The sequence below is a fragment of the Pongo abelii genome, chromosome 15 (genome assembly GCF_028885655.2).
Source record: "Pongo abelii isolate AG06213 chromosome 15, NHGRI_mPonAbe1-v2.0_pri, whole genome shotgun sequence".
NCBI lineage: Eukaryota > Metazoa > Chordata > Mammalia > Primates > Hominidae > Pongo > Pongo abelii.
The window spans coordinates 73,131,766-73,148,121 of NC_072000.2; the positions used below are offsets into that span (position 1 = coordinate 73,131,766).

General features: G+C 49.9%; 1 protein-coding gene across 5 annotated transcripts in view; it reads right to left on the reverse strand.

Annotated features, from left to right (window-relative positions):
* The window catches only part of ACTN1 (actinin alpha 1), a 105,349-nt gene that overhangs the window by 32,492 nt on the left and 56,501 nt on the right, over window positions 1-16,356 (reverse strand). For all 5 annotated transcript variants that reach the window (XM_024231894.3, XM_024231895.3, XM_054530230.2 and 2 more), the window contains exons 3-6: window positions 14,058-14,177; window positions 5,197-5,283; window positions 2,994-3,081; window positions 2,358-2,436 (exon numbers count right to left, since the gene is read on the reverse strand). In XM_024231894.3, coding sequence (XP_024087662.3) covers window positions 2,358-2,436; window positions 2,994-3,081; window positions 5,197-5,283; window positions 14,058-14,177 — 374 coding nt within the window. The remainder of the gene's footprint in view (window positions 1-2,357; window positions 2,437-2,993; window positions 3,082-5,196; window positions 5,284-14,057; window positions 14,178-16,356) is intronic.

A 16,356-nucleotide genomic window follows, 5' to 3' on the forward strand; every position in this document is an offset into this window, starting at 1 on the left:
AGGAAGGAAGAGCTTCCCAGTCAGAGCCCCTCAGCCCTCTGTCCCTATTCCTTGGCACCAGTTGGTCTCACAACGTCCTTGTTCTCTGGAAGGGTGTTCCTGGTTCACTGGGCTCAGGTGTGTGCTAGGATTTGGGCTGGATTTTACTGATGATGATACTGAATTAAAAAAAGTAGAAGCCAGGTGTGGTGGATGTGCCTGTAATCCCAGCTATTTGGGAGGCTGAGGCAGGAGGGTCACATTGAGGCCAGAAGTTCAAGACAGACTGGGCAATATAGCGAGACTTCATCTCTACAAAAAAATTACAATTAAAAAACAGAAGGGGGCTGGGCGCGGTGGCCCACGCCTGTAATCTCAGCACTTTGGGAGGCCGAGGCGGGTGAATCACCTGAGGTCAGGAGTTCGAGACCAGCCTGGCCAACATGGTGAAATCCTGTCTCCACTAAAAATACAAAAATTAGCCAGGCGTGCTGGCATGCGCCTGTAATCCCAGCTACTCAGGAGGCTGAGGCAGGAGAATTGCCTGAACCCAGGAGGCGGAGGTTGCAGTGAGTGGAAATCATGCCATTGCACTCCAGCCTGGGCAACAATAGTGAAACTCTATTTCAAACAAAAAGAAAAAAACACAGAAGGGGAGACAGAGACAGTGAAACAGGGAGAAATTGGCAGAGATAAATAAAAAGACAGAGAGGGATAGTGTGTGGGAGAGCGCTAACTGGGTATCAGAAAGAACCCCTGGACTTTCACCTCCCAAATGGCTGATGCTTCCAAATCCTTCAGAATAAGGGAGGGGGCTCTAGAGCCACGGTCAGCACAGACCCCTTTAGTGGGGATGTCCAACAGCTGTGGATGAGCTGGCCACTGACGCCCCAGCATACCCAAGCAGGGACAGAGATACGTGCACACCTGTCACCAAAGCCCATCAGCTGAATAGGAAGTGGTGATGCCTTCAAAAGAAAAAACTGCCAAGGGGATATTCCCCCTTGGCCACACAACTTTCCAGCAGGACAGGAAGGTTCTTTTTTTTTCCTTGCAAAGCAGCTGAAGAGGTGGGCCAAGGATCCTCTTCCCCCAGGAGGTTAGCTGGGGAAGGGCTGGCCCCTGCTGTGGCTCCTCTCCTTCAGCAGATGGGCCCTTCCAGTGGGCAGAGGCCTCAGCCTCAAGCTTCAGGTGACGGGGCAGTGTGTGGGGGGTGGGGGTGGGGCGGGGCACGGTGCAGGGAAGTGGATAGGAATCTGCTCCTTTCCTCCCTCAAGATCCTTTTCGGCAGCTTGCTATCCACCCGCCCGAAACAAAGGGCCTGCCACCACCATGAGTTGCACAGCAGCTCCTGCCCCAGCAATATTAAACCTCTCCTGGCCACTGAGAAGCAAGACGCCCTTCCTGGAGGCCCAGGCAAGGCAAGAGCTACACTGAACACTGTGTTCTCCAGCGTCAAGGGGAAGTAGAGACACACAAGTCCAGCCGCTCCTTGAAGCCTCCCTTGCCAAGAGATCTGAGCACAGATAGGCGACATTCCAACCCCAACTCCAGGTCACCAACTCAGGGCGTGGGAAGGGTCTTTCCTTGGATGGCCATGCCATGCGGCCTCTTGGCACCAAGATGGACCAAGAGGGAACCTGGAGAGTATGGTCAGAGGGTCTGGGAGGGAACCTGGAGAGTATGGTCAGAAGGTCCAGGAGGGAACGTGGAGATTGTGGTCAGAGGGTCCAGGACAGGCTTCTTCAAGGTCCAGGGCAGTGTCGTCCAACCAGCTCAGACAATGAGAACCACCATGAGGCTAGAAACACAGCTCCCACTCCCGCATCTGTCCCCACTCCACACACCTCGCTCAAGAAAAATCACTGCAGGTTCATGCTGAAGGCGGGAGTGAAACCAAAAGAAAACCCCCCAGCCAAACTTGAGCAATAAAGGAAACCAAATCCATGGGTGGGATAAGCTGCCCAGGACCCCACAGCAGGTCAAAGGACAAGGCGGGGACGAACCATCTCTTAAAATATGCGATGTTTTCAATTATGAAAATAGTGTCTCCTTTTTACAAATCCCGGAAAAACAGAAGGGAGAAACACCATGTATCATTCCATCCCTCTGACAAAGCTGCTGTCCCAGCTGTGATATTTTCCTGGTGGGCTGTGTATGTGTGCAAGTACACACACACCATGCACAAGGGTAATGAAGTTGCCCTAACAGGGAAGGTGTTTTCTCTTCACTTCCAGTTGGGGCTCTGTCTGGCTATTCTAAGAGGCCAACACTGCTCAGGTTGGACCATGGACTGTCACAACAAGGGTCCTAGTCCTGCTCTTTTCCCACCCCACCTGCCAGGGACCCAAAGCGGGTGGTCAGGTGGGCACACATACCTTCCGCAGCTTCCCGTAGTCAATCAGCTCGGGCCGGTGTCGGTGAATCAAGGCACAGAAGCCGAGGCCATCCTTCCAGCTGCCCGGGGAGAGAGAAGAAGGGGCAGGCTGGTAAATGAGGCTGAACAAACGGGCAACCAGGGCAAAGCAGGGGCCTCCTGGACACCAGAGAGATGAACACATAGAGCTTTCCGGGGCAGGAGTTAGAAGACAGGATGGGAAGGGACATTTCTTCCTGCCACAAATCCCAGGCACTAGGGTCAAGACTTTGTGGGGGGATTGGCAAGTTGAGATAAACCCACCATATCCAGCCCTACCCCCACCAAGGCCTATGGCCCTAGTCTGCTGTTCCAGAGCCCTGGGCTAGGACTTCCTGGACAATTTCCTTGGGGGCACTCCCAGTAGCAAAAGCATCAACCAAAGTTATATCAGGCAGCAGCCCCATCTAAGACACTGCAGGGAGAGAGATGGGGGGATTCAGAGGGATGGCGACATCCCCTTCCCAAGGAAAGCTACTTCTTCCCCCAACGGTCTCCACTTTGTTCTAAAGCTGAGACTGACCCAGCCAAGGGGGTCTGGGAGCTCCCAGGGGAGGCAGCCTGGTTCTGTGAGAGCCCCTCAGCCCCCAGCACTCACCTTATGTGGAAGTTCTGGATGTTGACGTTTTTGTAAGGGGCTGTCTTTCTCTGACACCACAGGAGCAGCCCTTCCTTAGCTGAAGTCTCTGTGGGGAAGGGGATGGGCAGCGAGGTCAGAGGGCTGACTTGGTGGAGGGAGGGATGCCGGTTCATAGGAAGCCCCACTGTGACCCCTTGATGCCAACCCTGCAGCTACTGAAGGAGGAGCCCTGGCCATCAAGTCTACTCCCTTGACAGAGTTTGAGAAGTTATTTGAGAAACAGAAAAAGCAAGCTGGGAAGCTTTTCAGAGCTAGTTGTGTTACACATGTAAATTTTGAGACAACAGCTTTTCAAACTTCAAGAATTATCTCCCCCTACTCTCTTTTATTCAAAGAAATGGTAATGATACAAAATAAGTCGGCAACCTCTATCAGGTTGGGGAGGAAGGTTTGATTGATCTGGGAAATCTACACATCTAGGGGTCTCCAGACAGGGGATCCCACAGCCTGAGGGGTGCACACAGCTGAGTGAGAAGAAAGCATTAGGACTTCTAGACAGATTTTGTTTTTAATCTAAACAATAAGGTTTCCTTATATTTACTGCACAGATCAATACTGCTGCCCTCTGTGTGTGAAGCAGCCATGTGTCTGTGAGGTTAGGCAGGCAACTGAGGGGGCTCACGGAGCTCCCAGCACAGAAGAAAGACTGCAAACCACACTACCCCCCTGATAGGCTTTGGCTGTGTCCCCGCCCAAATCTCATCTTGAATTGTAGCTCCCATAATTCCCACGTGTTGTGGGAGAGAGCCGGTAGGAGATGATTGAGTCGTGGGGGTGGTTGCCCCCATACTGTTCTCATGGTAGTGAATGAGTCTCATGAGATCTGATGGTTTTCTAAGGGGAAACCCCCTTCACTTGGCTCTCATTCTCTGCCTGCTGCAATGTAAGAGGTCCCTTTGCTCTCCCTGCTCTTCCACAATGACTGTGAGGCCTCCCCAGCCATGTGGAACTGTGAGTCCATTAAACCTCTTTTTATTTACAAATTACCCAGTCTCGGGTATGTCCTTACCAGCAGCATGAAAACGGACTAATATACCCCTGTGTTCATGCCTGTGAATTGGAGGTTAAGGTACTCAGTGGACTGTGTTAATGAATGATCTCATTTATTTTCAACACACAGAATGGACTTTAAAATGACATTCAAGGGTTCCTACAAAGACCATAACCACCTAAGCAAAAGCAGACAATTTAAAAATTGGAAAAGCTAATGCTTCTACTTAGCTTAAGCTCTTCGTCAACTAAATCACAAGAGTAACACAATGATGACTGCAGGGCTGACAGGAAGTCCACCCAAAAGAATCAAAACCAAGAAGGCTATTTGAGAAATGGATTTACATCCACTATCATTAACAAGAACCACACCCCAGGTGACTACTATGACCCTCTTTCCAACCACTTCAACCCTAAATACCAAGTACCCATAAACCGAACTTGGACCTCCGCATTGCTGTATCACAGAGTGTCACACCAAGATCTCCATCACAAAGCAATTGAATTGAATCCACGTTGTTTTCATTAAGAAATTCCTTTGATTAAAAATGTTTATGATGTCTATGCCATTAAAACAAATATTTTAAAAATATTATCTCCATCTCATCTTGCAAAAGTTTGTTTCAGTATATGTGTTTTATCACATGCACAGCAATACATAAATATTATTATGCAAGATAAATACAGGCATAGCAGACATAAAGCTCAAAAACTGCCCGAGTGTGGAATCAAGTGCAGAGATCACTTCTCCAGACCATGGCGGCCCTTGCAGATCTGGGAAGTGGCCACTAGAGGGTGCTAGGGGAGCAAAGTGGAGGACGGGGTTAGCGCCCCTCCTGGCACTTCCTCCCAGCCGCTATTTCCCCACCCTTTCAGATTAACAACCCAAGAACCAGGTGGGTTTTCCAATATACTTCCCCATGGCAGCCATGGGCTTTCCCAAAGTGGGGAGTTTCCCTGGGGCCAAGACACCTATGAGAATCAGAATGGCAAATAGTTCTTTTTTCTGCATTGACTGGAAGAGAGGGCTGATGCCCAATAAATGAGCAAGAAGCCCAGGACATGGCCCCTGATCAACATCCATTGCCCTGGGTGCGGGAGTTCTCCAGGCTAAGCCCAGGGAGGGAGATAAGATGGTGATGGCACAGGATGGAACAAAGCGGAAACCCACCTTCCACAGAGATGTCCTGGATGGCAAAGCGCAGGATGATGGTCCAGATCATGCCCAGGGTCATCTTCACATTCCCATCCACGATTTCTACAGAAATAGCAGCAGCACACATCAGAAAGGGCCTCGGCGGGGACAGAATTAACACTCCCTCAGCACCCACAGCACTCCATGCCCCACACTAGGAATCAAAGACTCCAGAGCTCTACTTCTAGAGGGAAACAGGATTTTTGCTTGTTTTTGACACAGGGTTTTCGCTCTGTCACCCAAGCTGGCATGCAGTGGTGCAATCATGGCTCACTGCAGCCTCCAAATCCTGGGCTCAAGCGATCCTCCTATCTCAGCTTCCTGGGTAGCTGGGACTACAGATAGGCCACCACACCTGGCTAATTTTTTCATTTTTTGTAGAGACAGGGTCTTACGATATTGCCCAGGCTGGTCTCAAACTCCTGGGTTCAAATGATCCTCCCACCTTAGCCTCCCAAAGTGCTGGAATTACAGGCATGAGCTACCATGCCTGGCCTGGATGTTTCTTAAGGTTAATGCAATATACTGTGACAGGTGCTGGAAGAGAAGTCTATTTGGGGCACAAAAAAAGGGTGTAATCAATCCTAGTTGGAGACAGTGGGTACATCAGGGAAAGCCACAGAGAAGGGGGCATTTGAAATCCTGATCTGTGTTCCCAGCCTGATGAAGAAGAGGGGAGGATTTCTAAGCAATCACAAATGTTCTGGCAATTCTGTGAGCGGGGGCTCTCTGGGCAATCACAGCTCTCAAAACAGCCACCCACACGTGGAAAAACAGTGGAATCAAGAAAAAGTCACAAACTTAAAGTTTTGTAAATTGCCATCTTGAACTATCCACTGACAACCTCACAATGCCGTTTGGGTATTAAAACAGATGTTTTTTTAAAAAAATCAAACAATAGCTTCAAGATCACAGCTAAGAGATAACCCAATATATTTAGTCTAAGCAGCACCTTTTAGAGTTTTAGAATCTACAAGTTCTATGAAGTAGATTTTCTCTTTTTTTCTATACCAGGCCTAATGGCAGGGAATACAACATAAATAAGCCCTATTTTAAGGAGCCCAATACATGGAGCAATTTATGGTCTTGTGGTTGAACAAGTGATACTCAAATGTAGATTCCACACCCCCTCATCACCTGCTTCCAGACCAGGAGATAGTAATCCGGCCCATGGTAAGACACACTCAGTTAAGAGTAAGGTACCCAAAGAATATCTTATTTTTTTCCTACCTGCAACATTAATTTTAGGGGAGACCCAATAGAACCATGAGAAGGATCAATTTCTAGGGAGTCCTGACCCTACTAGGACTTGCATCCCACAAACCCCTGAAACAAGAGTGGATTTCCATTAAGGACGGTATACTCTAACATCTTAGCCCTTTTCCCAAAAGTGAGGGCAAAACTGTATGCTGCTCCATGACCAGCAGGGTATAGTCTGTGGAGCGGTGCTTGGCCACAGCCACCTCCCAGGGCAGCGGGTAACCTGCTGAGTCTGCATGGGATGCTGAGCAAAGGAAGAAGTGTCCACTTTGGACATGGAATAGGATGTAACCCTTCTTGCAAACAGGGAAGTAAAAATGCCCCTCCCAGAGCCCCAGACACCAGGCGGGGCACAGTCCCACATCCAAATGCTTGGGTTGGAGAGAAACAGAGAGCTGTAGCAGCATGCAACCCCTTTTGCTACCAAGCAACACAGCCAGCCAGCATTTTGCAGTCCACATTGTGGGGAGGTAGTACTACTCATTACGAATCAACTCATAGACCTGGCACAGTGGCTCAAGCCTGTACTCCCAACACTTTGGGAGGCCAAGACAGGTGGATTGCTTGAACCCAGGCATTCAAGACCAGCCTGGGCAACATGACAAAACCCCACCTCTACAAAAATACAAAAATTAAACAGGCATAGTAGTGCCTGTAGTCCCAGCTACTCAGGCTTAAGTGGGAGGATTGCTTGAGCCAAGGCAGAGGCTGCAGTGAGCTGTGACTCCATCCTGGGCAACAAAGCAAGACCCTCTCTAAAAAAATGAATAAATAAAATAAAAAAGTAAAGGAATCGGCTCATAAAGCTTTGATATTTTTAAAAATGCACTTTCATTTGTTATTTCCAATGGTTTAAAGAGTTCATCTAAATTGAAAAGACAAAAATACTAAACTCTCAATAAATAGGCAAAAGACAAAAAAACATAAAACATGAAATACAAATAACCAATTCACAAGAATGTTCAATCTCACTTGTAATCAAAGAAATAAGATCATCTTCCCAGCTATTAAATTAGCAAAGTTAAAAAACAAAGTTAAAAAACAAAGTTAGTCTGGGCGAAGTAGCTCATGCCTTTAATCCCAGCACTTTGGGAGGCCAAGGTGGGAGGATCGCTTAAGCCCAGGAGTTCAAGACCAGCCTGGGCAACATAGGAGACCTTGTCTCTACAAAAAAATGAAAAAATTAGCCAGGTGCAGTGGTGCACACTTGTAGTCCTAGCTTCTTGGGAGGCTGAGGCAGGAGGACTGGGGACTGAGCCCAGGAGCTCAAGGTTGCAGTGAGCTGTGATAGCACCGCTGCACTCCAACCTAAGCGACAAGTCAAGACCCTGTCTCTTAAAAACAAACAAAACAAAACAAAACAAAAACCCAAAGTTGAAAAACCACATGCCTTGATGTCAGCAAGGCTACCACACTAGAAGTGTAAATTGGTTTAAAAAACAATAATAATAATTTCTGGGAAATTAATTAATCTGGGAAATAATTTGGCCACAAGGAGCACGCATCTTAAAATTGCTCAGCTTTTTGGCAGTATAATTCTATCTCCAGGAATCTATCCCTAGCCAATGAACGGAAATGCAGAGTAAGGTTCCTGTATGAATGCACTTGCTGCGAGGCTATTTATCACACCCCGTACTAGAAACCTCGCAAATGTACACAGTACACAGAACGACCAAGTAAATCCCCAGACCCCATATCACCCTCTGCTAAAAACCTCCACAGCTTCCCACCTCCCTGAGAGTCAAAGCCGGTGGCCAGAGAGGCCCTCGTGGTCTGGCCGCCTGGGCCTCTGGTTCCCCCTCCTCCCCCTGCTCCTCCTTCCCCTCCTTCCCCTCCTTCCCCTCCTTCTCCTCCTCCTCCTCCCCCTCCCCCCTGCTCCGGCCTCCCTGCAGCTCCCCTTCCCTAGATTCCCACATGGCCTGTCCCTGCCTCCTGCCAGTTTCACTCACATATCCCCTTCTCATGGACACCTCCCTTGACCACCCAGGTTCCTCCCTGCTTTGGTTTTCTCCATCTGACAGGTGTACATGTGTATTTTCTCTCTTTCCCCTCTAGAATGTAAGCCCCTTGAGGGTAAGAATACTTCCTGTTTTGCATCACTGCTTAGAGTCCAGTATGAAGCCTGGCACAGGCAAAGCCCCCATCAGCATCTGCTGAGTGAATGAATGAGTGAACAAACATTAACCACAAGTGGGGGAATGGGCAGAGCTAACACAGGCCTGCCATTGGCCCCCTGAGAACACAATGGGCCTCAGTCTCTTCCAGGGCAAGGCCCAGGCCTGGGACGAAGTATGACAAACAGACGATGAAGCCAGATGCAGTGGCTCACACCTGTAATCCCAGCACTTTGGGAGGCCAAGGTGGGAAAGATCACTTGAGGTCAGGAGTTCAAGACCAGCCTGGCCAACATGGTGAAACCCCGTCTCTACTAAAACAGAAATCAGGCAGATGTGGTGGCACGTGCCTGCAATCCCAGCTATTCGTGGGGCTGAGGCAGGAGAATTGCTTGAATCCAGGAGGCAGAGGTTGCAGTAAGCTGAGATCGTGCCACTGCACTCCAGCCTGAGCAAGAGAGCGAGACTTGTCTCAAAAAACAAAACGAAAAAGACAATGAACGCAGACATTAATGCTTACACCATGAGTGCTTAATAACTTAGAAAAATTTTTTAACATGGGAAGTGGGAAAAGCAGGTAAAAAATTTCATAAACAGTGTTTAAAATATAAGGGAAAAATTTTTTAAGCCTAGAAAAAAGCTCTGAGCGGTAATCCCATGGTTTGGCCTTCCTAGGAGTGGGGCTGCAATGCTAGCCCTCTCTTGGTCCCCCACATGCTGCCCCACTCTGTGACGGCCAAACTCCAGGGTCTCCCGCTGGCCCTGAGCTCACTGCCTGCAGATCTGCCCTCTTGAAGTCCTCCCGGAGGGACTGGGAGAGGCAGGTGGCTTCTTTTTAGGGTCTTGCCTACTTATTCCTCTTCTTCTTCCCCAGAAACTCCCCAGAGAATTTTGCTTACTGAATTCTTATTCACACCAAAGGCATAGTTTCACTCCAGAAAACAGAGGCGCCAAGCACAAGCAGAGAGAGTAGGGTGTGCTTAATTAGCAGCCCATGCACGCCCAGCCCCAGTTCCCACCTGACTCCCATCCCATCCACTCTCCTTCCCCTTCCCGGGCATGGCAGGTCCTGTATTCCGGGCCTCCGGCTTCTCAACGTTTGAAGCAGGGATGCCTCATCTCGCAGGCAGCTTTATGTCAGGGACTGCTTAGAAGGCTGGACCCAAAGGGAGGGTTCCAAGGCCACAACTGGGCTTCATGGAAAAACCTTGATGACAGATTAACAGCGTCTGCCCTTCCTGGTCTACAATGAGCTATGAAGCTGCTCACATCCCCTGTTTACTGGGAACATGTTTCTCCCTCCTTCTCTCTCCAGGGACACCGTCATCTATTCAGTATTCAGATGGCAGAATGAATGCTGCAGAAATTCCATGTGACAGAAACTAGAACCCCAGGGGCCACCACCTCCCAGACCAATGCTGTGGTATGGCACCCACTGCACCCACCATCCTAAAGATACACGCTACCTCACTGAGACCACCTCCATGCTCACAGCACCCAAACCCTCAGGCTCCACCTGCCCAAAGACCTTAAAATACAAAATCCTTTTTGAGTTCTCTCCCCTGGTTAACTACATTCCAACCACTCGCCCAGGCCAATTCCATGAAGTCTAGGCATTCTAGAACCAAATACGTAGGGGAGACCTTAAGGATCTGCTCTAACCTCCCCCTTATGTGTGGAAGCTCCTTGTCTCCAGCCCCCATGTGCACACCTTCAGGGACAGGGAACTCATAACCCTCCCAGAGCCCCGGCTCCATTTCCCAAGGCTCCCAGAGTCCACCTACCTACAGGGTACCTATTCTGGGCCTGGTTCTGCCCTTCGGAGTCAGCCAGAGGTCTTAGTCCTTGCACTGCATGATAATCCTTCAAAGACTTTGGTGGGGGGTGAGGGGTGTGCCTGCTGGGCCTGGTCTCCACAGTCACTGCCTTCAGCAGCCCAGGATGGACAACCTGCAACGTTCCCCCGCCCCGCTTCCAGGACAGCTCATTCCATGAGATCTGCCCATCGCCTTTTATTTTATAATCTACATCAATAAACTCCATTTCACTTTTAAAAGCCCACAAAACGCCATTTGCTGCCTCATCTAGTTTCTTGGCTCAGCAGAGCAGCCATTGTGGCATAATCTTGGTGCTCAGCCTGATGGGAGTGGATGATTTCAGTCCTGGAAGCCGCAGCTGAAAACACTGGCTCCTCAGGGCAGGGAGAAGGTAAAGAACGTCTCACTTTAAAGGAGCTTTTCGTCGGGGCGTGGTGGCTCACACCTGTAATCCCAGCACTTCGGGAGGCTGAGGCTGGCAGATCATTTGAAGTCAGGAGTTCAAGACCAGCCTGGCCGACATAGTGAAACCCCATCTGTACTAAAAATACAAAAATTAGCCAGGCCTGGTGGCGCGAACCTGTAATCCCAGCTACTTGGAAGGCTGAAGCAGCAGAATCACTTGAGCCTGGGAGGCGGAGGTTGCAGTGAGCCCAGATGGTGCCATTGCACTCTAGTCTGGGCGACAGAGTGAGACCCTGTCTCAAAAAATAAAAAATAAAGGAGCCTTTTCAAAATCTTTAGAGAAGCTAGGCCTGTGTCAAAGGAAATGGGAAAACTGAGGCTGCCAGGTGAATGACCTTCCCAGCACAGCAGCGGCAGTGAGATGAGAGTTCATGCCAGTGTTCCTCTCACTCCTCACCCCTGAGGCCAGCATGGCAGGGGCAGGCTTGATCTGCCATCTCAGTACAGATGACAATTCGATGTGAAAGTTCTGGCCAGGTGCGGTGGCTCACGCCTGTAATCCCAGCACTTCGGGAAGCTGAGGCGGGTGGATCACGAGGTCAGAAGATCGAGACCATCCTGGTTAACACGGTGAAACCCCATCTCTACTAAAAATATTTTTAAAAAATTAGCTGGGCGTGGTGGCAGGCGCCTGTAGTCCCAGCTACTCGGGAGGCTGAGGCAGGAGAATGGCGTCAACCTGGGAGGTGGAGCTTGCAGTAAGCCAAGATCACCCCACTGCACTCCAGCCTGGGCGACAGAGTGAGACTCTGTCTCAAAAAAAAAAAAAAAAGAAGTTTCAGATCTTAGGCCAGGCGCGGTAGCTCATGCCTGTAATCTCAACACTTTGGAAGGCTGAGGTGGGTCAGGAGATCGAGACTATCCTGGCTAGCACAGTGAAATCCCATCTCTACTAAAAAAAAAAAAAAAAAAAGTTCTGTCCTGGGCCCCGACCGGGGAGGCAGCGCTGCCGACGTGACAGGAAGAGGGAGGCCTCAGCTCTGGAGCCTAACCCTGGGTTTAACCCTGGATCTGCCACATAGAAGCAGTCTGGCTCAGAGCCTGGGCTCAACTGATGACACTCTTCCACTCTAGCAACTTTTCTGAGCCTCAGTTTCCTTAACTGTAAAATGTGGCTGGTGATACCCAACCTACGAGCCCATCATGAGGGCAGCAGGAGATGGCCCATGTAAAATATCCTGTCTAGCAACACAGAGCTGGTACTCGGTGAGTGCTGTTCTCTTCCGCCTTCCCCGTCCCTGCCCTCCTCCCCTTTGGTAGAGGCTTTAAAGAAAAAACAAGTTATTTTTTTAAATTTAGTTGCCAAATTTTTCTTTTCAAAAAATCTGGATTTCTGGCTTCTTTTGAAAAACTGGAAGATCTAGCAGCACTGGATCCACACAGCAGCAACTTCTTACATCCACAAGGTGCCCATCCCGCTTAGGACATGACTCTCCAGCTTGCCACAGTCCCTACCCACCCCTGCCACTGACCCCTGAACCACTTCACAAATTCTCTACACTTCCCTGCCCGGGGGGCATCCGAGCCTGCACCAACGACCTGGGTGACTTTCTTTGGCTTCCCACGCCTGCTTAGTTATAACTTATTCCTGCCAAGTCTTGAATTGCTCCCTAATAAAACAAACTGTTCTTTTCTTATTATAAGGCAGAGAACATCTTCCTAATCACAAAGCAGAGTATACTGCTATATGTAAATCCTTTGAACATTTATTGAGCACCTACTGTGTGCATCATGCTGCTAGGAGCTGGGGCCACAGGATGTAGAAACCATGGTTTCTGCCTTTGAGAAGCTCACAGCTGGTAGGGGAGATGCTGGAATCCATAAGGCACCTCGTGTGACCACCTTGGGCTCTGGCCTGAATTCCAGCTAAGGCAGAGGTGAGCAAACTTTTTCTGTAGAGGACCTGATAAGAAATGTTTCTGGCTCTATGGTCCATATAAGCTCTGTAGCAACTACTCAACTCTGCCATTGCAGCACAAAAGCCACTGATGATACATTAACACGGGTCTGCTGTGTTCCAATATTTCCAAAAATCCAAGTCAGTTGGACTTGACCCCATGCACTGCAGTTTGCTGAGCCTGTGTTAAAGTTCTCCATTTGATATATCAACATAACATCCCTCCATTTCTAGAAGAGAGGGGACTGTAAGCTTCAACCAGAGAAGAGATCTGCTCCTATGGACTTACCAGGAGCAAGACCCCTGCCCCCTCCAAGGAAAGGCCGCTCTCTGAGGGCATTTCTCTGGTGTCACGAAGACCTGCATTTGAGTTCTGGCTTTGCCACTTACTGATGGCGGAACCTTGAGGAAGTAACGTAATCTCTTTAAGCATCTGTTTTCTTATGGCAAAATCAGGATAATTAATTCTTAGAGCTACCTCATAGGGTTGTTGTGAGGATTAAGTATATGCCACAGAGTGAGCAATCCATTCTCACAGCCGCGGTGTGTCTTGAATGAGTGAGATTCGCTCATCTTTAGGTCTCTGACATCAGGCAGCAGGTGTCCCATAAATACTTGCTAAATCCATGGTCACAGGACTGAAGGGGCCTGGGTAGAACATCTTCTGCCCACTCTAAACAACCTACTCTCAATTTTTCAGAGCCACTACCATGCACACAAGAAATTACACTGCCTTCTTTTCATCATTAAGGACATGCCAATAGCTTTTTTGGTAAGTGTTTCTAAGTAAAAGTTAAAGAGTTAGGAAGCTACACTGCAGGGAAATGCTATTAAAAATGTTCCTAGAGGCTTCTGGACTTCAGTCTTCCCAGGGCCCTGGGGAGTCTTGGGGCAGCCTCCAGCCTCCACCGGCCTGTGTCTGCACACCCTTTCCAGCCCACACACAAATCCTCTGCTCCAGGCAACACCGTGCAGTCAGGCCTCTGGATGGGGGAGGTGGCATGCCACACACACAGGACTCCACAGAGCAAGGACGTGGCAAAGCGGGTGCAGGCATGGGAACAGGGGTCTAAGTCCTTGGTTTTGGGCAGGGCTGAGACTAGAAGAAAAGTGCTGTTGCAATACAAAGCATCCACAGGCGACCAGATGGAGGTGTTGGGGACCCACTGCCCAATGCCCCCAGGTGATGCATGGGCCCAGGAGGCAGCACAAAAATGGCCAAGAGAACCAGGGGGACGAAGAAAATCAGACTCCTTGGGGCCACCAGAGGTAGGCCTTACTCACCTTCGGCTCCGATGGACACCAGTTTGACGCCTTTGCTAGCTATGAAATCCAGGGCCTTGTTGACGTTGGAGATCTTGTGCACTCTCATCTTGCCTCGCTCTGGCTTAGCCAAGCGTTCACCTGTTTGGATCAAGAGGGAGGAAGAGGAAGGTGAGACGCTATGAGCCAGGGGCCAGAGCTACTACCACTACACCCTCATCCAAAGCACAGCTTAGCTAGGCAGAAGCGTGTGCATGTGTGCACGTGTGTGTGTGCTCACACGCCGCTCAGGGGCTGGAGAATGTCACCCTGGCAGGGAATGAGAGGGAGAATCTACCCTGCCTCTCCTTTCTTCCGCTTCTCAGGTGGAAACCTGCTTGCATCCACTCAACATTTATTTATCGAGCCCCTACTGCATGCCAGGGATTTGGCTGGGTGCTAGGAATAGGGGGGTGAACAAAACAGTTTCTTGCCTTTATGTAATTACAGTCCAGTAGGAGAGACAGACCTTAAATAGAGAAACACAAATAAATATATACAATGAACAAATACAAAGAAAGATCCATGCTCTTCAAAAGAGGAGGAGGAAGAGGAAGGAGGAACTGAGGAGTGGTCAGGAAAGGTCTGAGTCTTTGCAGCCAGGCAAACAAAGCAAGGAATGACGATCAAGGCAGAAGGAACAGTACATGCAAAGGCCCTGAACTCCTTCTAGCCTTCCCTTTGCCCTGGGAGGAGGGTATAGGTCACTCAAGTATTATGGACTTCCCTGGCGTTTAAATGGAGTTGTCTATAGCAGCCCATTCCCATTTGAGAACCACAGGTCTTGTCCTATTATGCTGCCTCCTATGGGCACCCAGGGCTCAGCTCCAGGTCAACCCTCCACCCCCACCTCCAGATTCCACACAGTAGCTTCTGCTGCTCAGGTTTCAAGGTCAGAACCTTTGAGAAAATAAAGGTAGAGGATCTGGCTCTCCAAATACCCCATTAACAGCACTTTTATTCCAGAACAAAGAACATCCAGGGGCCTCCTGAAATGATCTGAGAATTTTCTAAGTGCAGCATATAGCCATACCTAGGGAAGGGGTATATAGCTTTCAGGGTCTCTAAGGGGCCAAGGACCCCAAAAGGCTGAGAACCACCATCGCAGAGCCTGGAACTCAGGCCCCTTGTGCCTGCCCTGATCTCCCGACCAGCCCCACTGTCTCCCCAGCAGGTCGACAGTCTGGCTGCGAGGGCTCCAGGGACCAGCCACAGGGATTCTGGGCCAGGCCCACCCTGTCAGAGCAGCACCTCTCCAGGTGGCCTCCCAGCAGCCTGCTAGCTTCTGGAAGACAGCAGACTTCCTCCCACAGATGGGATCTGGCTGTCAGCTCCCAGGGAAGCACAGCTGTTTTTTAAATTAAATCAAGACTTTCCACTTGGGGCCCTCCCAAGGCTCTGGCTGCAGCCCAGCAAGGTACCCCAGTATTTCCTGTCCGGGGGGAGATGGCACAGAGGCTCCCTCCCCACAGGATGGATGCAGGCAGCACCACATCCCTCCCCGGAAGGCTGCTCCTGCTACGGCCCCAGCCCTTGGGGCCTGTCCAGCTAAGCGGAGCGCCCCAGCCATTTAGCAGCTGTGCACACTGGCTGGAAGGGGGCTTCTGCAAAGGACAGTGGAGGAGGCAAGGGCTAAACACGGGAGAATGGAAAAAGCTTCCCAGGCCTGGGCCAGTGGTTCTCAAATGTCAGTCAGCACAAAATCACCTGGAGAACTTGCTAATCTGTGGCTGTCCAGCCCCTTTCCCCCTCTCACTAAGTTTGTGATTAGGAGGGCTGGGGTAAGGTTTGGAAATCTGCATTTTGACAGGCAATCCTGCCGATTCTGGCGTGGGTAGTCCAAGGACCACACTCTGAGAACCTCTGTAGGCAGCATACCCCTCCTTCTCCTCATCCTGGGGCACCCTACCCATCTCCAACGATGATCAGGAGAAAAAGGTATCCCAGCATTTCCTGTCCAGGGGAGAACAGATCATTTCACAGAACAGATCTTCCCCAACCCTGGGAAAGAGACACATGCTTCACAGAAGTGCACAGGTCCCCTAGGCACAGGTCAGACCTATGCAGCAGGAACACACTGGGTATCATGTGGACAAGCCCGGCTCTGGGCACTCAGTCGTTCTAATGTTCCCGGAGCACCACCTACATGTCTGGTGCTGTTCTAAGCACCTGAGACACAGAGAGAAGATGGCCTGCCCCAAGGAGCTCAGTGTGGAGCAGAGAAGAAAACAAGCGAACCGAAAATGACTACACTCTGTGATAAAAGACACAGCAGAGGAAT